This window comes from Vidua macroura, chromosome 5, assembly GCF_024509145.1.
Source record: "Vidua macroura isolate BioBank_ID:100142 chromosome 5, ASM2450914v1, whole genome shotgun sequence".
Taxonomy (NCBI): domain Eukaryota; kingdom Metazoa; phylum Chordata; class Aves; order Passeriformes; family Viduidae; genus Vidua; species Vidua macroura.
This window is the reverse complement of record NC_071575.1, coordinates 61,446,841-61,472,665: the sequence shown is the minus strand read 5'-3', so window position 1 is coordinate 61,472,665 and position 25,825 is coordinate 61,446,841. Positions and strand designations below refer to the sequence as shown.

The 25,825-nt window shown below is 36.0% G+C and overlaps 1 protein-coding gene across 3 annotated transcripts in view; it reads right to left on the bottom strand.

Moving 5' to 3' along the window:
* Positions 1-25,825, bottom strand: part of CCDC146 (coiled-coil domain containing 146) — a 69,191-nt gene that overhangs the window by 15,770 nt on the left and 27,596 nt on the right. For all 3 annotated transcript variants that reach the window (XR_008437079.1, XM_053977379.1, XM_053977380.1), the window contains exons 3-13: positions 23,397-23,479; positions 18,935-19,141; positions 11,155-11,212; positions 10,455-10,628; positions 9,799-9,872; positions 8,538-8,765; positions 7,448-7,634; positions 4,029-4,124; positions 2,831-3,001; positions 1,162-1,250; positions 881-1,045 (exon numbers count right to left, since the gene is read on the bottom strand). Coding sequence is in view for 2 of the 3 variants with exons in the window: in XM_053977379.1 (XP_053833354.1) it covers positions 881-1,045; positions 1,162-1,250; positions 2,831-3,001; positions 4,029-4,124; positions 7,448-7,634; positions 8,538-8,765; positions 9,799-9,872; positions 10,455-10,628; positions 11,155-11,212; positions 18,935-19,141; positions 23,397-23,479 (1,532 nt within the window). In the remaining variant the exon portion in view is untranslated. The remainder of the gene's footprint in view (positions 1-880; positions 1,046-1,161; positions 1,251-2,830; positions 3,002-4,028; positions 4,125-7,447; positions 7,635-8,537; positions 8,766-9,798; positions 9,873-10,454; positions 10,629-11,154; positions 11,213-18,934; positions 19,142-23,396; positions 23,480-25,825) is intronic.

Below are 25,825 nucleotides of genomic sequence, written 5' to 3'. Positions count from 1 at the left end.
CTAAATTGCTGATTTGTTGTATACAGGGCAGGGAGCTGATTTCTTTCATTTCCCCTACATGTATAACACTTTGAGTACCACAGGGTATTACTGAATTTAATTAAACTTCTTACACAGTTGGCTATTCACTGTCTCCCTACTTGCCCAAGGACAGATTTCCAAGACATGGTAATTCTGTCTATATTGCAGAATTTCATCACTAGGATGACAAAAATATGGCAAGAAGATGTCCTCACTAAATAATGGTCTAGGAAAAAGAGAGTCAAAAGTACCAGCTATTCTGCCTCATTATCTTTGCTGTGAATGTAACCTTTTATTTTGTCTAAGACTGGAAATTGAAACCACATTTTATCTGAAATAAATGTTATATAATAAACTTCAGTGGGAGTTTGAACCAAAATCCCCAATTTGTTCTAATTTCATAATTAGACAGCCATATTCCTATCTAATGACTCATTTAGTAGTCCCATGCACCACTTCATTAGGGAATCATATATGTCAGACCTCTTTTTCTCTAAGGACAGCAAATATGAGTGCAATGGTGTTGCTCATATTGAATGAAACAGCATGATAATGCAACACCTGAGAGATCCAAGAACTCTGATACAAAGGATGAGAAAGTGAGAGAGTAGCCAGACGAACTTCAAAACTACTTTCTGACAAACAGTGATGCCCAAGCTAGTTGTGGAGTGTTAGTGGGATAAGAGATTGGAACAGATTATGGAGGGGTTTCTAAATGCCTTTGTTTTAATCAGATTTAAAAAATAAGGATAACTATCAAGGATGATATCGGCATAATTAAAGATGGAATAGATTCCCTCCTAATATTTTTTCATCTTAAATTTCTATAATTGTGAACTACAGTGTACTTTAAACTCACCTTTCTCTGGTTATAACAGCATCTCTTAAATTTTGCATATTATTTTCTACCAATTTTACCCGGTTTTCAACTTCCCTTGCTTTCCACTGAGCAATACGCATCAAATCTATACATTTATCCTTTTCAATTAGCATAAGATCATACATCTTAGTAAATCCTTGGAGTCTGAAGAAATGAGATGTGTGAAAGAAATAATTATTAGCATTTTATGCATGCGTTGCTTGGATAAAAGTTGCTTTAGAATACTTTTTAAAAATAATGTATGGTTATTATTTTCTTACTCTTTTTGGTTTTCTTTTTTCATCTTTTTACAGGTGATTAGTTCACGATCCTTTCTTTTTAGTTCCTTAACGAGACTTTGGAGTTCAATCTGAAATTTATATAAAATTTAGTAAGCACTTTAGATATATTAGAAAAATGTCTTCAGTGAAATTAGCCAGAGCAACTCTTAGATGAGAAAAAGACAGTGAGAGGACATTATTATAAGAATTTTTTCTTATTACAAAGGAATGTTTTTATTACAACAACATTAAAAAAGCACAGTTTTCCCATTTATATGAAGCTTACAATTACTATTAGTAATGTAGATAATTTGATGCTGCATCTTAAATGCTTGGTTCCCTCTATCTGGAGTTCCACTGTTTCTACTGATCAGCCTGTCTTAAATTGAGAGGCCTTTTCTCCCCTCCCACTGGTATCAGGAGGAGGAGATTGGTATTAGGAAAAACTGGTGGATGATGGGTTGCAACTTTGGGCTTGTCTGTGTGTTCCTAAATTTGTATTATTTTATTTGTTTTATTTGTTTATGGACTGATTTTATTGAAGGCACAAAGCCTGACATGTTTGTTTATTTTCACAGACGATCAGAGTTTCCCAAGATGGTGGAAGGGTAGCTTATCTAATTTATCTGATTACAGACATACATTTTGGAAACATCAATACCTTGTTTCCATATAGCAATTTGGTATTTAGCAAATTCTGTGTGACATCATAGCACATGTCATACCAGAAAAATGCAGGCAGCAAATACAATGACTAGTCAGAAAAGTTTTCTTTCCCTCTTTCTCTAAATCAAGATCATTATTTATGCTTTGAAATGTAACAGGAAAATAGAAATTTCTGCCTCACTTTGGAATGAGTAGTAATTTAGTTTATCTTCTAATGTTCATACATTTGTAAAATTAACCATACAGTTTTACTTCTGGGAATCTCAGGTTGTCTGCTATTCTGCCTCTTTCTTTCAAATTCATTTTATCCCATGGGCTTGAAAGAAAATCACAGAATCTCACAATCACAGAATGTGCTGAGTTGGAAGGAACCCACCAGGATCATGAAGCCCAACTCCTGGCCATGCACAGACAAGAGTCACCCCATGTGCTGAGAGCATTGTCCAAACATTTGTTGAACTCTGTCAGCCTGGCACTGTGACCACTGCCTGGGGAGCCTGTTCCAATGCCCAACCACCCTCTGGATGAAGAACCCTTTCCTAATATTGAACCTAAATCTCCCCCCAGCACAACTTCAGGCCACTCCCTCAGGTCCTGTCACTGATCACCACAGAGATCAGTGTCTGTCCCTCCTCTCACAACGAAGTTGTAACTGCAGTGAGGTCTCCCCTCAGTCTCCTCCAGGCTGAACAGACCAAGTGACCTCAGCTGCTCCTCACCCAGCTTCTCCTCAAAGCCCTTTACCATCTTTGTTGCCCTCCTTTGGGCACTCTTTAAATGTCCTTTCAAATACCTTGTTTCAATTGTGGAATCATATTTTAACATACTGCATTGCACCACAAATTGCAATAAAACATCACAGTATTGTGAGTTTCCAGTGTTCTGGTGGAGCTGCAAAGCTAAGATGGGAAATGAGTCCACAGGGCTCCCCTCACTAGTAACTTAATTTCTCCCTGTATTAGCTGGTACTTTTGAACAGTCTTCCAAATATATAATTTTTTACCTTGGCTTTCTGAACATCCCTGCATTTCAGTTGCCTCTCATCAGCTCTGAGCCAAGTCAGATGTGTAAGTGTGGATAACTCATTTCTGCATTTTTCCTGCTCTTTGAAAAGCAAGTATTCTGCAGCAATGCATTCTTCTAACACGCGGGCATCCATATCAGATATCATTTCCTAGAGAAGATTACATTTAAATCCTAATGCAACAATGTATCAGTGTTGGCAAAACCAAAGTTGGAAATACTTTGGGTTTATCTGCAACATAAACAAATATACAGACTACATAGATTTAAAACTGTAATAAATTATTGCTTTAAAGCACCATGCACCATCCCTATAATAACATTTCAGAATATATTATCACCTAGGAGCATTTCTGTTCCTCAGTCTAACATCTTTCAGCTATTGTCCATTGGACAGAATGGATATTTATAGCTGTATAATCTTTAAGTAAGTTCAGTGTCAGGTCTTCAGGAGGAGGTGAATGGAAGTTTCCTAGGCTCCACTGACTGTGTGCCTGTCCGTGGCACACAAGTTACATATCCCAAAGAATGCCATTTAGGTACTGGAATGCATGTGTATCCAAATACAAGCAGACCCCCACTTGATAATGTTAATGAATTCAAACAAAACACATAAAGAAAATGGATATAAGGGTAAGAAGACAAGCAGGTTTGACCTTGGAGGTACCAAGGAGGTATGTCTGAAATAGATTGCTTCTTATAAGGTCATTTATGTAGTGGCAAATACTAATGCTCTTGTAATGCAGCTATCTGCATTTCCACACTCTGTATGGCTGTGCTGCATGCAGACAGACATCCACAAATGACAGAACTGTGAAGATGAACAATCTTAATGTATAAATGCTGAATTTTCATTGTTGCAACAAGACATGGTTTCATATCCAAAGGAAATGTATAACAATATATTTCTAGCTGCAGTGTCATCAACAACATTTAGAATGACTTAAACTAGAAAGTAGATTTGTTTTCCACCTTCTAGTATATGGCCAGTAACAACAAAAATGTTTTTAAAAATTAAAGATAAGTGGTCTTTAAAACTGAAGAAATAGTATTGCATTTTCTCACCAGAAAGCTGCAGCTAGAAACTCCCATTAGTTTTTTCTTCAAACAGTCCCTTTATTCTCATGATAGAAAACAGCTGTCAAAATGAAAAAATATGAGAAAGCAGAATTCAGCACCTGTTCAGCTAAATCTCTCTTGACTGTTTCGATCTCTTCCTGCAGTTCTTGTCGTCTTTCTAATAATACGGCATTGTTTTTTGAGTTAATTTCTGCCTACAAAAATAAACCAAGCACATAGTGATGCAAATTAAAAATTAGGAAAATTTCAACTGCAGATAGTATATTAGAAGTAGCTACACAAATTAAGAAATTAAATTTCTCTCCTCTTATAATGGCTAGTACAAGAATGCTTAATTGAGTAGAGTTCCTCAGCAACTTATTGAAGCTTCTCAAATTTTCCTTTCAAGAACTATGAACACTAAACTTCATAAATTTAGAAGGTTTATGGTTTTCAGCAGCTAAATTGTCATTAAAAAAACAAAGGACACAGAAAGAGTACATAAAAATATCCCCTAAATTCACAGACGATTTTCAGAGTGAAATTCTGAGCTTACTAAAGGAAAAAAAAGAGTTCACATCTACATAGAATGAATATCACTTTTTTTTTTTCTTTTTATCACTACAGTAGGATTTTAATTAGGCCCTAGAAAGTCAAATCTAATAACACAAACATTTATGTATTATATTTTCATGTACATTATGGGAAAATTCATTTATTCAATCAGATTTTAACATTAAGTATGTGAAGGAATACATAAAATATACTATTTCTGTTTAAAATATATCTGACCAATCTCACTACAACTACTTACATGATATAACTTGTAAGACAAAAAGCTGTACTAGCCTCACTGTGATTAACTTCACTTAAAATTTCTTTATGGTTATAAGAAAGCAAGAAATAAATGCATCAGGCTGACTATGAAGGCATATATTGCCTCTGTGTAATTGATGGGACAAACAATTTAGCGGGAATTGCTGTGATAGGGCAAGGGATATTAATTTTAAAATAAAAGAGGGATGATTAGATTTAAGGAAGAATTTTGTTCAAAAAGGGTAGTGAAACACTGGAACAGGTTTCCCAGAGAGGTGGTTGATGCCCTATCTCTGGAAACATTCAAAGCCAGGTTGGACTGAGGTCTGACTAACCTGATCTAGATGAAGCTGTCCCTGCCTACTGCAGGGGTTTAGACCAAATGACCTTAAAAGGTCCCTTCCAACCCAAATGATTCTAATTGTATATCTGTAATTCATATGGATGGGAAAAAATTACATTTAAGCAATGTAATTTCAATTACAACACACCTGGAAGATATTCAAAGATAATACACACAACCCTGTGATATCTTGCTCAGATCTCAACCAGATGTTAGAGTTCACTATAAATCAATACTGATAGGTAGATGTTTTGCACTTGTTACTTTCACTTCTGTGATAGTATTGTAAAATTAAATTCTGTTCACCTGCATTATGGTAAAGGGAAACAAGAGACACAGTAAAGTTCAAAGTGTGGAGTTACTTTAGTTGCAGCTGCCAGCTCTGAGATTTGATTTGACTTAGCTTTACTAAAATGTCAGCAAAGGCTGTCCTAAGAATGTGACTTTCAGTCTTGTGTTGGGATCAAAAATAGCTTTTCTGTGGAGCATATATTAGTTACCACTTCTGCTGTATAAAAATAAAAAGCTCATATAAACATCTTTAATCTATTAGGGTCTTCTGTTCACATAAGAAAGGACTAAACTTAGGCACTTTTGGCTGTCTCTGCTTTGGCCTGACCAAAGAGAAGGCCCACATGAAAAGGAGCAGCAGCTCTGCTCCAGGCTGGAGACAGCAGGACCAGCAGCTCTCTTTCACACACACTTTTGGTGTTTAGCAATAGCTGACCTTTCACAACTTAACAACGGGAAAAACACATTTGAAGGAAGTGTTCCTGTAATTTCCTTATTCTACAAACCAGTCATTCTGTACTTAGTATATGATTCAAAAGAAGAAATTTGGGGAACCACACTGATGTACTGCTGCTTCTACAATCACATATTTATATAAACAATTAATTCTTGTGATTTTTTTCACTTCTAATAATGAATAAATGTAAATCTGGGGGTTTAAGTAGTTAAAGAAATGTTATCTACTTAAAATACTGGTTTTTAATTTTTGCTGGGTGTGCTCCCGAGTCTTACAAATTAAAATTGTCCAAATATAGCAAAAGCCAAGCAGAATCAAGTTGGCCACTTGACTCTTCCTTACTGCAGTACTGTATTTCAATGCAGAGAAGCAGTGATCTCACATTTTCTCTTCTAACAAAGCCAGGAAAGGAATCAGAGAAAACATGGAGCATGGGAGGATGGGCTGAAACAACTCTGTTGCTGTGGCTATTTGCATTAGAGTAGTATCCTGCAGCTGCTGGAGTAAAATACTGATCAGAATTCCCCTTCTGTCTATCATGGCATTCCTTTTCCCTTACTCCTCATGATGATGCTATTCGTAACACACATACAAGGTCTTGTCCTTCCACAGGGTGAAGGAATTGGGCTGCGATGGGTTTGGATCTCACCCCAGACTGTGAACTCTAACCACAGCTGCTGGTGAGTTATGGCATTTGATTTTAGCATTACATGTTTTTAAACAATTGTGGTTCTCCATCCAGGAACATTTCTTCAATGGGAACACATGCAAAAATACCAACTCCCAGATTCCCTTAGCTGATACTGAACAGAAACTCTTTAAGCTTTAAGATCAAAGTCTGGAATATGAGTCAGCCCTTTAATCATTATCTAAGGAAATTCAATCTAAAACTTTGTTGTGTAGTTCTAGAGCTTTCCTCCCTTCTCCCAGGTGAGCTTATATTACTAGGTAATACACACGTGAATTCAGGAGGAATTTCAAGGGAGACAAAAAATATTGTTTAATAATATTAAATATTATCAAGTAATAATTGGAGTAGTTTAAATAGCAAAGCTAAGTATATATGAGTTTTGATATGTATAGCTATTTTTTAAAACTTTACAATTATGTAAAACTGTTTTCTGTCCTGAATTGCTTAGAAGGACCAAGAAAAATTTGAAGGATGGTGTCAAGGTAGGAAACATCAAGTGCTGTGAAAAAACATTCACCTGACTAAACAAGATTAATTTTATATGACTCAGAATCTAGACTGAGCAAGGACTAAGCATAGGAGAAAACATATATAAGAAAGAGAGAATGGAAGAACCAGTGATGAAAAAAAGAAAATATAAAAAAATTATAGACCAAGTAAATTTTTAAGAAATAATTGGAAGCAGAAAAGAAAGAAAATGCCTTGAATACATAAGCAGAATAGTACTTCCCTTTAAAATTATCATAGTCAAAAGACTATGTAAAACAGAAAAGAGTAATGCATTATTGAAAGAGGAATGAGTGAAATACTAAAGGAGGAAATTAGGAAGATGAAATAACAGTCTTCCCCCCTTTTCCCTTGTAGGACTGTCAAAAGATTTCATAGAAGTATTTCTTACAAGAAAATTTACAATCTTTATAATCAATGCATTCATACAAACCTCTGATTTGAGTCTTTTATGCTTCGCCTTATCTCCTTCCAAGGAATCCCAAATCCCTTTCAGTTGTAACTCTATCTTTTTTAAACTTTTCAGTTCTTTATCTTTCTGTGTTTGATGGTGACTGAGAATATCTTGTTGATTTTTGTTCTCCAAGACATGTTTATTTAAATTATTTTCCAGAATTTGTCTATATAGATAGACACAGAACTTTAGAAACAGGTAACTTAATCAAGACATATATGTAAACAGGCACAACTATTTTAATGGGTTTTGAGTACCTCATTACTATGGCTCAGCAAGACAAACTTGTAAACTACTTACAAAAAATTACCTACAAAGGTAGCATTTTTATAACTATAATCAATTATAATACCCTAATTATGTCGGTGAGGTCTCACAGTCTGTTCTAAATATGCTAAAAATATCAGCTAATCTAGTACATATAGGAAGAAGAAAACATTTTTTAGTATAAGGCAATATTTCAAAATAAGATGCCATGGGCCTTCAATACAAAGCTTGAAAGGCAAAAGCATTGCTGCTGAGCATATGGCCAGAATTACAATTATACATCTCCCTCTGCAAAGGAGGAATTATTGGAAGCTTGCCTTCAACTTAACAGTTTATTTTACCTTACCAAGTAAATATAAAATCATAATTGAAGGGAATATTAAAGAGATGATTAACCAAGCCCCACTGAAATTCAGGACTACATGAGGGAAGACATCTATGAACCTCATTTGAAAATGAAAATACTGACATACTTTATTCTTCTTCAAATTACTTTCAGTAGGTTACACAGGAAAGAAAATATGTGCGCTAAAGAGAGAAACTCTTTAAAATATTTCACTTTTAAGAGCAAAATCTAATAGGATTTTATCAAATGCTTATGCTTTTTGATGTTCTTCTTCAAGCCAGATCCTAGGTTCCAAATTTTTATATAAATATTTTGGAAGTGAAAACCAAGCCTGATCATTTATAATTTGCACTGGTTGCAGCATAAAACTGGAAAATAGAAGCAACAGCAGAAAAAAGAAATAGACTTTTGGAACAGAGAATTGTTCACTCTTTCCATGTGGCTCATGTCTCTAACCTGTCAGATAGGATGGCTAATTCCTTCTCTGCATTAATTTCTAGTAATTTTGTCAAATTAATGCATTCTCGTTCGTTTTTTTGTATCAAAGTTTGTCTCTCCTCCAATTCCTTCATTACATCTTCTTTCTCTTGCAAAATCTCTTCAGTCCTTTTTCCAGTGGCTTTCAGGGTGCTATTCAATTCTTCTATTTGGTCATTAAGGGCTTCATTCTTCTTCTCTGCATCACTGTGGATATATTTTAAAAAAGTAGTAAGCATTACATTTTTCACATGCATATTTAAAAGACAAAACATAAGTTGCCAGTTTTTGTGGACATACAAAATAATTTCAAAACAATATATGTCAAATGTTTGAAAGCAGACAGTGAAAACCTTCAAATTCGACATAGTCCAGCAATAAAAGTGCAGATAGCCATAGCACCATGATTGTATTAAAAAGAGTTCTAGAAAACTGATTTCTGTCCACATTACTGAATACATGGGTGTGACATTTCTAAATATTCTTCCTAAGAACTGGGAACTCTGGTTAGTTTATTCTGTGATGTAACACCAATATAAAGACTTATTTAAATATTTCATGAATAGCAATCTGCACAATGTAGGTTTTAGAAATTGCTTCTCTGTAACACTATAGGGTAAACTTAGATTTATGATGGCAGAGTTGCATTAAGCAGAGCAGTGAGGAAAATGTAGAAGAAAACCATCATAGAAGTTTTAAACCAGAGAAATTTAACAGTCAAACAGTTTCTGTGTTACAAATAGGGACTGGAAGCAGGAGACACAAACTTCAGCGTAAGCCTGTGCACAAACAGGGTACAAAACCCTTCCTTCATCTGGATGGCAACTGGACCGCTGGGACCTGTGAGTGACCTGGCTGAAACTGCACAGTGCTGATTTGATTTTACACTTGGAGAATAACAGCACATACCATGCTTCAGAGGAGAAGAAGCCTAGCTTCATGAGAGAGAGATAGAAAATGCTGCCTGCTGGCTTGCATTTCCCCTGGTGAAGTATTAGAGACTGCAACTCATGTCACTACCTTAGAGCAAAGCAGCTGTGACTCCACAGCTGGTACAGAAGGACTAAGGGAGAATGGGTTTGTAGCTCAGGCCACACTGTCAGCTGTGGAAATGTTAGTTTAAATGTTGATCCTAATTTTAATCAATAACCATCCTCAATAATTTCTATAACCAAGGGAGAATAGAAGAAGTCATACATATATATATTCATGTATATAAAATTATTTATTAAAAACATACATTTTTTTCTGATTCAACTTCTCAGTTTCTTTTGCAAGTTGCTTTGGAACACCAAGGATCCTAACTAGCTCAGCCTAGTAACAAAACAGAAAGGTATGATTAATAGCCTCAAAAGCTGATGAGTTTTCATAGCCGTAATATTCCTTTAGAACTGCTGTGAAAATCGGTAGGAAACATTTTTTAATTGCTTGAGTTTCTCCCAGAGAATTGTAGCTCCTACTTTTAAAACTGAACACTGATGTTTACAATTTTAGTGTGTCTTCAAGATAAGAATTATGCTTGAATATTATTAATACATCTTATTATGCTATTTATATCACGGAAAGAAATAGATCCAGGTATGTTTTTAATTCTCAGCAAAAATCTGTATTAACTGTAATCTGAGCAACCTAAAATAACACAACATAACTAAGATGTTTTTATAGAAACCACTTTCTAATCAAAACCATGACTTAGTATTTCCTACAGGAGCAATAAGGATATGGCACAGCAGCATGTTTCACGCCTATTGAAAAATGTTCTAATATTTAATGTAATGACATAATGAATTTGGAATGACAACATCCAGAAGATTCACTGCTCCTTTGGGCAAAACATATACCCATACACACACATACGCACTCACAGATAAATAGGCACAATTAATTTTGCATTACTTTTAAATAAGTCTGCATCTCCTGAAGCTTTTCCATTTCTTCCTCATCTGTTAATATCAGCTTTTCTTTGGATGAAACAGCTTCTTTTATTGAATCAATTTCTGCTTTCCTCTGGATTACTTCTTTGCTGAGCTCATCACAATTTTCTTTCAACTCTTTAATTTTATCATTTTTCTTTAAAAATTAAGTAAAAGACCAAATTAATCATATTTTCCCTTTTACATTTTGCAGGCTTCTGATAACACAAACTCACTAAAATTGAATTATGATAACATTTTTAGTGACAAGATATGAAATGAATTTTTTTTACCAGATGAGTGTTTCTTCTATCAATACTAACAGACTTTTATTTCCAACAAAGCCACATATATTCTTCAGGATTTATGACTACAAATATATTTTTCATGTTCACATCATAGAACCAAAAACCTGCAGCTATCTTTACATGCAATACCCATTTGCTGAATATAGTAAACATTTTCTTGGGTAAATAAAAAAATCCAGATCTTTTCTGAATCAGCTATTTACTGCTTCCCTAGGTATCAAAATTGAATGAATATAGCCTACAAAATCTATTTTTTAAAAGCTATTTTTATATGTATTCTATTTAAAATAAACTCTAGAAAGGCACACTGAGAAAACATTTTCAGTGATTTTTTATATGTTAACAGAACATAAAACATTGCTGTCTCATACTTACCTTTTCTTTTGACATTTTTTCATATTCATTTTCCAGAAGCTTTTTTTCTTCTCGCAAACTACAGTAAAAATCAAAGCAGAACTAAATATATTAATAATAGAATAATCATTACTGTAATATAGTAAATGGTAAGAAAGTATGAAAGCCTATCCTGTGTTAGACTAAAACACATGGTGTTTTAGCATGAAAGGTGCTGAGATTTAAAGCAAATTTTCTGTCTGGTAACTGGGGGTCCTGAAGGACTGGATGTGTATATATGGAAGTAGACACACCATTTTCTACAGTGCACACATCTAAAAATTTGAACCTGATTTTTCTTAGTCTGACTACTGCCTGCAGGGTAGTAGTCATGCATTCATGTGTGAGTGAGTGAGCATTCATCAGTGAGCATCAGAGTGAGCATTCATGCCTCACTCACCCTTGCCTTTTACTAGTGGCACCCTACACTCATAGTTCCTCCCAACTTCAGAAAATAAAATGTTAACATGGAAATGTGGCAAAAGGAAAGAGGAGGTGGGTAACAAATAGCCACAAAGACATCAAATATCAAAGAAAGTGCAGTTGCTAGTGAGAAAACTTCTTCTTCCTATGAATGTTTTCACATACACATTTGCTCTTCAGACAACTCTAAGTGAAGCTCCTCAAATCTGGACTGGATCCTGTGGAAAAAAAATCCTGAAAAGTGGCAGGGGTTATAGGCTAAGCCAAAGGAGTATGGTAGAAAAGTAAACTGAATAGCCACAGTGATCTTAACCTATATCCAAAACTAAATTGCAATTTATTTTCAGGCAACAATCGGGACAGATGCTAAAGAAGTAAAGAAGGAAGAAATGAAAAAACAAGAAAACTCTTAGATCTTGTGGGTATTTAGTAACCCTGCCCTGAGAAAGATGAAGGAATGGTTATAAAAAGGGAGCTCAACCAACAAGCTTGTTGGATTTACAAAAGGGAGCTTCTTGGTAGCAGGTAGTAAATACTGCCAAATACAAAAAATTGTCCCTACTGAAGGTACATCCCCAGTGCATGCACAGAAAGTTCTGCACCTATACTAGGTAAATGGGCTACAGCACTCTGTATGCCATCACAACCAAACAACTTAACTGAGTCCTCTGTCCCAGGTATAGCAAAGAATCAACTTCTGTGCTTAAATTTATGTTTTTAACTCTAGTGGGAGGATGTACTGGTCAAATTTTGTTGAGACCCAGGGCAGCCTGGTAGAATAAATAACTCTTTAAATTAGGGAAGAATTAAGAGAAAGGGACAAACTTCCACAAAACACTTGTGTCACTTGGAGCTATAACAATGGCAAGGGACTCCTGGGCAAGGGACTCTGCACCCACCCAAAGCAGCTATTACAATTACATCATAATGTGGCTGATACAGAAAAGAGGCAGCTGATTGCTATTTCTTTTTTTTTTTTTTTTTTCTTCTGAAATCTTCCAGCAGCAGTGCAAGACTTTGCATGGTGGTAGTGGTTGAGGTTTTAGAAAGTGTGTGGTCATGGGAACAGAGATCAGTCCCCCAGCAGCCAACCTCATTGAGGACCATCCCTAGGACGTTATGCTCAACCCTTTAGCAGTGCTGATTTAAGATTCCCTCCTCCATGCCACCACTCCCGCTCTCTCAATAAATGCTTTCTTATATTTGAGTCTTCCAACAAAAGGAGTGAAGCTTGTACCTGGAAGTCTCAAGCAACATATTTCCAGTTAAGGAAAGGAAATAGTATAAAAAAGAGAACTGGGTTGGTGGTGTTGCAATATAAACAGAACAAAACAAAACGACATGTCTCCCATGAATAAGAAGCTCCTGCTCAGATGAAGAGCAAAGAGAAAATAGACACAGAGTAGATGTTGTTGATATACAGCATGTATGATATTTGTATGGGCAGACTACAAGTATGCCTCTACAGGGACTGGTAAAGACTAAAAATTAATTTGAATGCCAGCATTTGAACACTCACAGAGTGAACGAGTTTGCAAAGCAAAATCTTTAAAAAAAAAAAAGTTGAATTTAAATCAATCTTCCTCCAAATCTGAGAAAAATATTAAAAAAAAAAATTAAAAATCCAAAATAATATTTCAAACCCATTTTGGCAGTACTTCTAATTGAGCTCCTTGGGACCAGCATAAGCACACTAAGGATAATTTGCCCACTTTGAACAAATATCCATAATGTTTTGACTGCCACAAAATATTATTAAATCAGTCCTGTGAAAAATGATTAAAGAGGTACTGCAGGGCTTGTGGTTAGTCCATGCTGTGCCCTCTTTCATATCACGCTGGACGATCAAAAGAGCAATACCAAAGATCAGGAGGGAGAGCAAAGCTGACACTGTTTTCTTTTGTCACATTCCTCAATCATGAGGACAGATTCCTGTGGAACAATTCCAGTTTCACAACAGAGACTTTTCCATCCAGCAAAAGTAAAATGATTTGAACACTTCATTTTCTGTGACAAAAACAAAGGCAACAGTGAATGACAAGGGCCAAGTTACCTAAATAGCTGGCAGATCAACTACTTCCACACAAAAACCAGTGGAAGTGTGAAAAGAAAAAATGGGTAAAAAGAAAAAAGTTAAATCTCTCACTTTTGAGCAATGATTTTGATCCAGCTGCCCATAGCCAGAAGCCAAGCAGCCCTATGCTAGCATCTTTATTCAAAGCTTCCTTACTGTCAGGTATAAAAACTGGGTCATCTCACGTTCCAGGTGACTGTTTTAGGATGACATAAATTACCAGTTGAAGATAACATATATCTTTCTGTGGACTCCTAAAAGGGAGGCAGGATGATCAACACACATTTAGAAATCAAATAAGATTCTTCAAAGAATTTTAAGTTTAGTCTCTGATTTAACAGATGAATACAAAAGCTTAATGTAAGATAAGCAGAGAAATTTTGAGTTTTCCATTTAGCATTTGACTCTTTTAATCTGTGTTATATGGATATCAACCTCATGACTGTTTTACTTAGACATCAATGACAACAAACAAAACATCTGCAACTGGCATTAGGCATTTAAATTTCCCATTATTTTATAGTCCTTCCCTGATGGATGTATTTTTCAACATCATGTGGATTTTATTATTGCCATTATTGTGCCTCTAACAATACACAGAATAGAAAGAAGATAAAAACTCTTAAATTTAAGCATTAATGTGTGCAAATGTTTCTAACATTGCTCTTCTTATTTTCATGAAGCCTGATAACAGTAGTGTACATGAAAAGCTGTCAGAGGTGCAGTTATAATGAGTTTAAAAAAGGCAGTTGGAAAACTGGGTCATTAATAAAAATACATTCCAGATTTTTCCCTGAGAGACATTTACAGCTGCAAGCTGACACAGAAATGAAAAAATTAAGACAGAGAGATTAAGAAATGTTGTGGCAGTTGTCAACAGAAGTCCATTTCACTTCCTCAGCTCACAAAATAACCACAACACTGTTAGTATTAGAAGTCCCATCATGGAAGAAAGTAAACTTCTTCAGCTACTCTCTCTCAGAGCTGTGATTGCTTGGAAATCCATAGAAGGTGTTTGGCACCTCACAACCATAATCCAGAGAGCACAAGTAGATATTATCACAGCTGACAAGCTGCCAGCATGAGCTTCCTGTAAGGCTATGAGCTGTAATTAATTTGTAGGTACCAGAAAATGCAGTCACAAGACCAGCTGATAACTTCAGCTGTGGTGCTATTTATTTTACTTATGGCCTGTAATTCTTTATTAGAGAAGCTATGGATAACAGCTTAACTTTTCACTTTCTAATTATTGAGTGACTAATATAGAAATAATTACAAGTGTTGAAATAGTTTTCCTTATTTGCAATGGTTCTACAAGGAGAAAATCAGTTTTGCAATCCTGACTTGCACGCAGTTGCACAGTACTTCAGTGAGGAGTTGTTTTGTTACCTGAACAAATCAGTGTGAGAGCTGTAGATTGGACCTAGGCTTTCAAATAAAACTGTTTTCAAGCATTAGGCACCTTTAATCTCACAAACTCTTGTTATAGACAAATTTAGAACAAATTAATTGCTAACTTTTAAATGAAGTGTTTAGATAATAGATTTAGATTTAATATTTATTACTCCTCAACGATAAACTACTGATACCATTGGGTAATAAAGAAAAGCAGCTCTTCTTTATTTTGTCTCATAAACCATGACTCCAGGTCTCACACGAACATTAAAGTGAAAAGTCTCCTTGAGCCAGAACAAATCCTTGCAATCACACTGATTCTTTCCTTCTTGTTCCACAAATTTGATTTTTTGATCTATATTCTTACTTATTCTATTCTTCTTACTGAGGCTTCTTATCAATTATATGAATAAATTTCATGACTCTCAATAGAATTTTAGCAGAACTGAGTGGAGATGACCCTTTTTCCCTGTACTTTACTACCCTTGCCAAGTAGTTTTTGAGAGGAAGAATACTCCCAGAGTCAGCTCAGACTTTGGGATGGTGGCCCAAACTTTATAAGCTCAGTAAAATCCTTCCAACCCTTGCTCTCCTCCTGAGCTCTCAGGCAGACACACCAGCAATGAACTCAGTACATCCATGGCAGAACAGTCCGCAAACTGGAAGAGGAGGCACATACCTACAGTGGGAACACACCCCATCCATGCAGTCACCCTCAGGGTGACTTTCCTGACAGCTGAAGTGTGTCAAGAAATACACTGAATATCTCATGTACCTATTCAAACTATGAAAAAAGCCACAAAATTCCCGAAAAACTGATGATACTTAAATTGCTGAAAGCAATTTATTTTGGGAATGTTGACTACTCATTGGAACAATAAAGAATTAAAACAGAAGATGAAATATCATCTTCAGCTGTTCAGAAAGGTCTGGAAAAAATGTTTACAGAGGCAAGCAAATAGGAAAATAAATAGGAATAGAAGAGTATGGAATATTAACAGACCTTGAGACTTTTGCTAATGTTATGGCATATCTGTGTGACTCCTTGAGTGTGAAACATCATTGTTGTCAGATTTGAATCTGAGTGCAAAACAGGTGCTAAGTACTCTTAGATATCAGAGAAAGTGAATTAAGGTAGGAAATAAAGGCATCCGAGATAACAGGGATGCTTCAGAGTAATAAAGGTTTACAGAAACAGGGGAACAGAGATCTGCAGAACCAGGGAAACAAGATCAGACTTCTCACTTCCAGCTCAGCACTAGGTCTGAGTAGACATTCTAAAAAAAACGATAGAGGAGTAGATAAGAGACACAGATAAACCCTTCAAAACCTTTCCCCCTCCACATTCCCTGCCTGCTATACATACAAAAGTAAATAAACAACATGTTTGTTTTCAGACTGAACAGCCATTAGTCATAATTCCCAAAGAGAAATTTACTTGTGAGTGCCAAGCACAGCTGGGACTGTATTAACACAGTTGGACAACAAGGGAAACTGTGTTCCAGAGAGATCAAGGGCCAAGAGAGGTTGGGCCATGACTTTTTATCCTGAGAAATTAAGGAAACCAAACAGCAACCTAACAGCAAACTTCTAATACCTTTGATGCAGCTTCCCTCCCCTCTGTCTGTGACATTGTCCATGCACCAGATATTTCAGAAAACATTGCTTTGCTCTTTGGAGAAAAACAGCAAGCATATGGATCTTCATTTTACATCAGTGTTCCTATTAGATCACCTGCTACTCATAAATCTATTCTGAATATTCATGTCACTGTCTTTTACAGGTACCAAACTCATCCCTTCATTACAAACATGTATTCACACAAATCATCTGGTTTTCTTCATAGTCCATTTCTCATTTTTCTACTACGTTCACTCACTCATTCTTCACACATACTGTGCTAGTCCTGTTCATTCTAGAGTAGTCCAACTCAAAATCAGTGTAATTTCTTGAATATTTCTGGAATTTCTCTCCCAGTAAGCAAATCCACATACAACCAAGGCACATCCTTCTCACCCCACACCCACGGCACGCAGAAGACCCAATGCTACCATCAGGCATGAAACAGATTCCAAATAGGGAACAATTAAATAATCTGTAGCTCCTGAATTTGAAAAATTGACAAATTAAAGGGGCAAAGGATTGTACAAAAGAGATCTATCAAACCATTCTGCAGCAGTGAATCAGGTGCTCATTATCTCATCCAATACAAGAACTACAGAGCTCTAAATGAAGCTGTAGGAATCAGGTTAAAAAAGTAAGGAGGTGGCAGCTCTTACGTAGTTAATCTGTGGAACGCTTTGCCCAGCATGTTGCAATGTCAGAAGTTTGTTCTGGAGGAGACGGGAGAAGTTCAAAGGAATAGGGGTCAACTGAGGATTCTCAAACACAGAGGCCTGTATTTGGCTCATGAAATCCCTACATCACAACAGGCTGGGGCTGCCCTTTTGGTCTCCATTAGATAATGCACCTCACAGACCTCTGGTCAGACTGTACAGCTGGGTTTGATCCCGGGCAATACATAAGACATAAGTTTCTTACTACAGTGAAGGAACATTCTTTACAGCATGACTGACCCAAAAAGTGGATTTTTAATCTGCAAGATATTCAGTTCATATATAAAAGTTAATCCAGTAAATGTGCAAGGGTAATTGAAATAATGCCTACACTGCATGTTGTATGGAATAGAAAATAGAGAATGGGAAAATATTGCCTAAACATATAAGTCCTCATAATTTTCATGGAAATTGATGCAAAATCAGAGAAAAATGTTCAAAAGATATGAGGACAAATGGTTAAATAGCATGATACTTCTGAATAACTCATTTCTGAACTGCTTGGAAATTGCAATAAATTCTGTACTTAATAATTATTTCAGGAAATTTCATGTTTCTTAGTTATCTCATAGCAAATAATTTTTTCCAGATGCTTTCCATGTTTCTTTCTCACTCCCAGTTTGCTTCATTCTCTTAGTTTCTTTTTCTCTTAGAGCAAACACTTGGCTCTAAAAAACAAAAAAAAATCAAGAAAGTATTCCCAGAAAAACCTCCTCCATGCAGTATGTACAGTGTTCTGATTTCCTTGCAGAATAATAATCTTAACTGCTGAGATGCTGACCTTATGTGTTTGTGTTTATATACACACCAACAACACTACAGCTGGATTGAAGATGGGTGTAAATAGCAAGTCCCCAACAAACTAAAAATCTGATTTCATCTACCTAGGTAGATGAAAATTGCATATTTTTACACATGCACTACTTCTGCTTGTAGTTTTGCTATAAAGTATGCAGATAATTGAAATGTATACAGTACCAAGCTGATTCTAGACAGTTGTCCTTATATAGAAATGTTAAGATTTCACTCCTTTCACAGCAAATTTATCATTTTTCTAACATTAGAATATACAAGTACTTCTTCCCCTTTGAATACCTGAATAGCAAAACTTGAATACACTGTGCGACTGATGTTAAAAATAGCATTGGGTCTATTTATGACATTGTTCCATAAAATCCAAGCCAACAGGTCTCTGAGACACTTTAAACATTTGTATTGAAGGTGTCCTAGACTAGAGTTGTTCATGTTAATTTTCCCTACCTAAATATTATTGATCCAATGTAGTAAATTTTAAACAACATTTTAAAGAACTTCATCCATGTTCTAAATTTAAAACTATCTACAAATCTGACCATGGTAAATTTATTCATCACTGACATGTTGCCGTAACTGGGGAAAGTTTGTGGCCATTCGTTTAACAACAGCTATCAAGAAATGTGTCCATGTAAAATGTGAAGGAGATTGATTTTTTTTGTTTATCATCTTTTTAGATTATCTATGATAAAATTAGCAGCATTTCACCACTTTCACCTACCATTCTATCTTCAAACGATTTTCACACACTCTTCCTTTAATAGCATTGTATTCACTTCGGCAGCTAAAAAGTTGTTGCCTTATTTGGGAAGTTTCACTGGAAGCTTCTTCAGGGAGCTGTTCTGCTTTTTCCAATTCACATTGTTGTTCCAGTTCTGCACTCAGGCGTTTGGCTTCCTGCAACAGTTGGGTCTCAGATTCCTGTAAACTGCATTAAACAGACTAATTTAGAACTAGTCAATGTGAAGCACAAGCTTTGTATTTCTACTTCTTTTCATACCTATAATACTTAATTTAAGGTTTTCAAGATGAGATGGAATTAAGATCTGTATAATCTTGTCTGACCTCCTAGTTGATCCTGCCTTGGGCAGGAGGTTGGACCTCCTGAGTTCTGTTCAAATCCAAATCATCCTATGATGCCATGAGAGCAGTGGAATCTGGTCTCAGGGGGGGTTTTCTGCATACCTACATTTGTAGTGAGATTCATCTCACCTAATTTTAACCAGATGACAGACTGTTACTTAGTCAAATTGATTTATCTAACACTTCCTAGAAAAAAGAAGAGACAGTGAATCCATTTTATCCTAAGAAGTGCCAAAGGCTAGATCTGATTCCGTGTAGAGACCTATAATAGTGAACTATCCACCAGGACAAGGCCCAGTCTGGCCTCTATGACAACTTTAAGTTCTTAATAAACACTAGGACATCTACCCAGTGACGAATTACATCTTGCTACTGCTGTAGTGCTACCAAGACCTGAAATACCTCATGTAATGATACAAAAGCTGAAAATACATTTGTGGGCATCTGTGGAAGCTTTAAGGCCTGTAGATCAGTGATCTGATTTGTATCACCAGACTAGCTCTACAGAAACTAACTCCTGTCAGAGTCTGGAGACTGGTATTCATAATATACTTAGGAACCTGTGTGGTGACAGCTGAAAAACATCCTAAAGGCTGTTAGTACATTGATTATTATGGAAAACTCTTAAAGGGAGCAACAGTATGACAATTAATACACAATACACTACACATAAATCTATGCTTTATGCTATAGAAATATTGTGTATGCCTCTTCAATATTAGTACATTATGACTTTTATACAATGGTCTACTAAAATTAGTCACAAATTGTGTAGAAGAATAAAGAACTCTATCACTTGCCTTTTACTAACTAAAAATATAGTGCAATATATTTTTTAAACAAAGGAACTTAGAATTTCCCATATTGACAAACTCTAGACATAAATTTTGGCTCAAATTTGACATTTATGGCTTAAACAGAAAAACAAAATTACATATCACACCAAAGAATAGAGCTGAGATGGTAAAATGATGATAAAAATACAAAATATAAAACTGACTATACTGCACAAATATAGTTGAAATAATATAGCAGAAAAAGTTTTGATTCCTGCAACATTTCTCCCTAGATAAGCACTTCCTTTTTCTGAACTAGAAAATAAGAAAACCACAGAATTCAACAGAAAACAGTGTGCCTTCAACATGAAGAAATTATTTCATGTGTTTACACATACATGTTAAGCAAAAAATAAACTTGACTTATTGAACTGGATTCTATATGATATTTAAATCTTTAAATCTAACAGAATTTATGCAGTTGTGGGAGAAAATATAATTGGTTGTAGTAATACACAATTTCAAACAAAATTCTTTCATAACATATACACTTTACATACAGTTACATAAACATGTAAGTAAGTTAATTAATAAAAAAAGTTGTTAGTATTTATTCTTTCAAGATAATAAAAAAAAAAGAAAAATGGAAACAAGAATTGAGTGTTGAATCTAGATTTTGCTCCCTGCACATGCCAACAGTATTTTTTCATATGTGATTTGAATTTAATTGAAGACAATGAAGAAATAACTGCACATCTACACAATGTACACATACAGAATCCCATGACTGCAAAAGTAAGTTTGTGCAGTCTGATGTAGCAGCTTTTGAATTTGTGAAATAATTAGTAATTTAGCAGAGGCTTAAGAAAATAAGATTCCTGTTCTCAGCAGACGTAAATTCAAAATCATTTAAGACTTTGAAGAAAAGTATCATAGATGTTATCTGCCAGGTGACATCTTTAAGCTTTTAGAATGCCAAATTATATCAAACTGAAAGCAAGAAATAAATTTGCCACTAAACAGAGGACTGCACTATACACTTATAGCTCTGTGTAAATTGGCAATAGCCTTGGAAACTACCTGCACACAGAGTAATTGCATTCATGATATTAGACAAATCTGTATTGTATATCAGAGAGATCAGTTCCAGTAGTTTGGCACAGCTGTCACAGGGAACTGTGCTGCGTAAGATGTATGAGGCTTTCTCCTTGAGATTTTTATGTGCTAATAAAGGAAAGAAGAAAACACACAGAGCTTGAGAATCTCATCCTGTGTCATTTGTCTTAACATGGCACTGCAACAACACTAGGAGAGATGGACATTAATTAGGAAAGGGATTGAATTCAACTGTAATATATGAAAAAATAAGTTCTTGATCCACTGAAGTGTACAGCACGTGAGGTGAAGAACTAACAATTAAAAAGCGGTATTGATCCTATGAAGGGTTCTTTGCAGGATGAGAATATTCACACATACTGCACTTACCACCAGGACAGTCCTTACAGCTGATGAAGAAAACCAGACCCTTGCAGATGTCTGAATAAGGAGAAAGTGTGTGGTCCCTATTTCTTTCTATAGACTGTTAAGGGACCTTGGTACCTTGCTCAGATGAGCATGTCATGTCTCATGTGACATCATGATCTCTGATCCAATTTCTTACAGAAGCATGACCATTTCATACTCCTGTGAGAATGATGGAAAGAATGAGAGATGTAATCTACCATCTAACATTTTCATGCTTTTGGTGCATTCTCTTAAGGGTAGTTTTAAGTGTGACAGAAAGGACAGCTGAGTCCTGTTTATACTCAGGCCCTATTCCACTTGCTTTACACACAAAGACATTGCTTTTACATAAATGAATGTCTCATATTAAAGAACACTGTATAAATACATAAAACATGTAGGAATGTGTTTGTATTTTTCCAATGAAAGACTGTTTTCAAACTAACACTGGCTGAAAATCAACTAATTAGCAGCTATCGGTTTCTGCTTCAGCTCAGTGAACACCAGTGTGGTAGAAACCCTCTCTATCAATTAATCCAAACTCCACAAAATATGTTTAGATCTGAGCAGTTAGAAAAGTCTTCTTGTATTTTCTAGGAACCTGAACTGGTTTAGTAGTGCTGGTTTTTATTTTGTTCTCAGAAAGATTTGCTATGTATCTCAGTAATCTGAAATAAATTCAGATGATGTTTCACAGAGTCAGAACCATATCCCAACTCCCCATTTTATTAAGACAAAATTATAAGACTCAGCTATCATCAAGAAAAACTGTTATTTCAGTATTTTGACAACCCTTTTTCAAATTACTTTACATTACTTTGCACTTGTTGCTATTCAGACTGCCAGGAGGCACAGCAAATCCCAGCATCATCCAAATAGCCAGGTATAACCTGAATTAGTTTTAGAATACTTAAATTAGGCTTTAGCTTCAATGACAGAATTGCCATAAAGTTTTTAATTTGGGCTGTCAGTGAAAGTGGGATAAAATATTGTTAATACAGTGGATATTATGGTATGCATTATAAGAATGTAACAGGAATATCATGATGCAGATTTTACTGATAATTATGCTGTAAGTAGTATAAAATTATTATTATTAAATACTATTGTAATATTGCAGTATTTTCAGTAGGACTGCTGTGTTCTGGGACACACTGCTCACCTGGTAGAGCTGTGTGCAGTATTGTGTCCCCCCTTGACCCTCTCTGTCTCTCTCCTTCCACTCACACATGCCCTTCCCAAACCTGGCATCAGGCTATGAGTGTGATCTCTGCTCTGTCCTCCAGCAAGTACTGGTGCAGGGCAGGCTCACAACTAATACCCTGTATTCAAAGCTTAGGCTTCTGAACAAAATCTATTAGCAGTCCTGTCTAATGTGACTGTCAATATTCTCAGAAGGTAAAATTCACACCTATTTAGGAGTGACAGATTTGTTTTCCTTCTTAGAAAGGAGCATTTAGCTTCTTCAGTTGCTCTCTATCATGCCAGCTCAGTAGTACAGTACAATTCTGGCTACAGGATCTTCAAATACATATTTATTTTTAACTTGCAAATTGTCTGTTGCAGTCTGTACATCCATTACCAATATTATTATGTTTGTATTAGAAACAAAGATGTGTTTCAAACAAGTATTTAAGTATCCTAAATTACCTTGAAAGTTCCTATTAAATAATAGTGGTTTTCAACCTTGTGTTCTGGCTTCCTGTTTATGAACTATAACTGTAAGAAAGCCTTAAATGATAATTAGGCTTCAGCATGAGCATAAAGTATGTTAAAAACATAATGCTTTGCCTACTGAAAGTCTAAAAAGGAATATTATACCTTATCACAGCCTCATGCAGCAGGGTGTACTGTTCCTTCAGCTCAGCTACTCTGGTGTCTGTGATTTTTCCAGCAGAAAATAGCTATGGAAGGCAAATAGACAGTTATGAAATCTCCTAAGCACTAATACTTTCATTCTGCTGCAACTTTTTATAACTGTAATTGGCAGCCTTTCAGTTTATACAGACTTTGGTAACATAACAAATTAAATACACCACCAAATCAAATAAACAGACAAAAAATGCTTATTTTCATAAAAATTCAAGGCATAAATACAAGAAAATAAAGAATGTTTCTATCACAACTATGGTGCTACCTGCACTGTACCATTTCTTCTCTGACTTTCTGTCTGTATTAATATTTCATGTTAATTCTGTCTTGGCTTTGAACTCAGGCTCTAAGTAACCTCTTTTCATTGCTTAACTGGTTCAGTTTTGGTATAAACCCACTGGCCTGCACAGGCAAAACTGAGGCTTAAAGTGTCTCTGCAGGCAATAGGCTTGTATAAAATTATAGGAGCTAGGCTAAAGCTGGATTATCCCCAGGCAACAGAACACATTACCTTACATGCCTGTGCAGATCTTCAGCAAAAACCAAGATCAAACAGTTTTTTTAAATACCTCCAGAGATAGTGACTCAAACTCTTCCTTGAGCAGTCTGTTCCAACACTTGACCACATTTTCAGTGAAGAAATGTTTCCTAACAGCCAATCTAAACCGCCCCTGGTGCAATTTGAGGCCATTTCCTTCTGCTCTATCACTTGATACCTGGGAGAAGACACTGATCTTATGGCTACACCTCCTTTCAGGTATTTGTAGAGAGCAGTAAGTTCTACTCTGAGCCCCCTTTTCTCCAGGCTGAGCACTCCCAGCTCCCTCAGCCACTCCTCATCAGACTTGTGCTCCAGACCCTTCCTCAGCTCTGCTGTCCTTCTCTGGACATGTTCCAGCACCTCAATGTCCTTCTTGTAGTGAGAGGCTCAAAACTGAGCATGGGATTTGAGGTGTGGCCTCACCAGCGCTGAGTCCAGCAGGACAATCATTGCCCTAGTCCTGCTGGCCACACTATTCCTGGGTGCTATTGCTTTAGAAAACCTTTCTTCCCCTCCTTTGGTCACAAGTAAGGAGAACCAGGTTAAATCCAATTAAAAAATGTAAGCTGATCCACCTCTATAAAAGTCCATGGCTAGCCTTGTGGGGCAGCAAGTCAAACCTGCAACTTCTATGGGACCCTGCCAAGAAATGTGATTATGCAGATCTACTGAAATAAGAAGTGAAATTACTACAGCACCAAGAAATCCTGGCAGTTATAATTCAACCTTCAGAATATTCAGAGGAAACCATTTAGAACTAATCCTATGGCCAAGAAGCAGAATACACGTCAGTATGTCAAAGGAAGTATATATTTTCTTGATAACTGTTCAAGTTTTTTTTAAGATGTGTTTCAAAATATTTCATGGCAGCAAAGACAATCTTTGCTCCCTGAGACCCCAAGAATAGAAGGTCTGCCTTTAATATTTTTGCATGAGATTAAAGATAAGCAGCCCTCAAATATTTATTTTGGCATTCTGTATGATCAAAGACACTGTTCACTTAAGTTCAAAATACTATCTAGTCTTCTGTGAGAAAGAAAATATTTCCCTTTCTCAACCTATTTATTTTTTAGCTTTATACATAGATATAGTTGTCCTGTTTGTGTGGTACTTCACTAATGTGCTTTCTCCACACTCCTCTGATCTGTACCTGTGAATTACAGGCTTTTTTACTGCTTAGGTTCTCACTGCAGAGCTACGCCATGTTTGACAATGCTTCCACAGAAATAAACTTGCTTGTCCTGGAGGCTGTGTCTTCTTCTTTGTGTCCATAAACTTCTTACAGTTTTCACACCTAATTTCTCAGTTCAGTTCAGAGCTAACAGCTCTGTTTCAAGAAGGTTGGTCCTATGCAGTGTGAAGACTTGTACCATTGAGGACTACACAGGACAGACTGCAAGGATGGCATACCAGCATGTCAAAGGCAGTGAGACTTCCAGGAAAGGTTCATCACCACATAGTTCCCATTACCACTGTGTTATTGGAAAAGCCATCAAAGAGACAGCACTGGGCTACCCTGGTCCTAGGATTTGTTATTAAAGTGTGGTATACTGTTTTCTCCAAGATTCTTGGGAGAGCAGAAGGGAAAGATGCAACTGTTTGAGGGGAAGAAATAGTTTGTGGAAGAAGGGAGAAAATATGTGATCCTACTCTAGAAAAATTGTATTAATTGTGATGATAAAACCAGACAAGAGATGATGCCCCTGATATAAAGATATATAATTCTTTCCAGGTGGCCTGTCCCACATTGATGATAAAATAACCAACAGTATTTATGCACTCACAGTTCATTTTATTGCTCAGAAGCTCTCACATTGCTGGGTTAGGTGAAATGTAG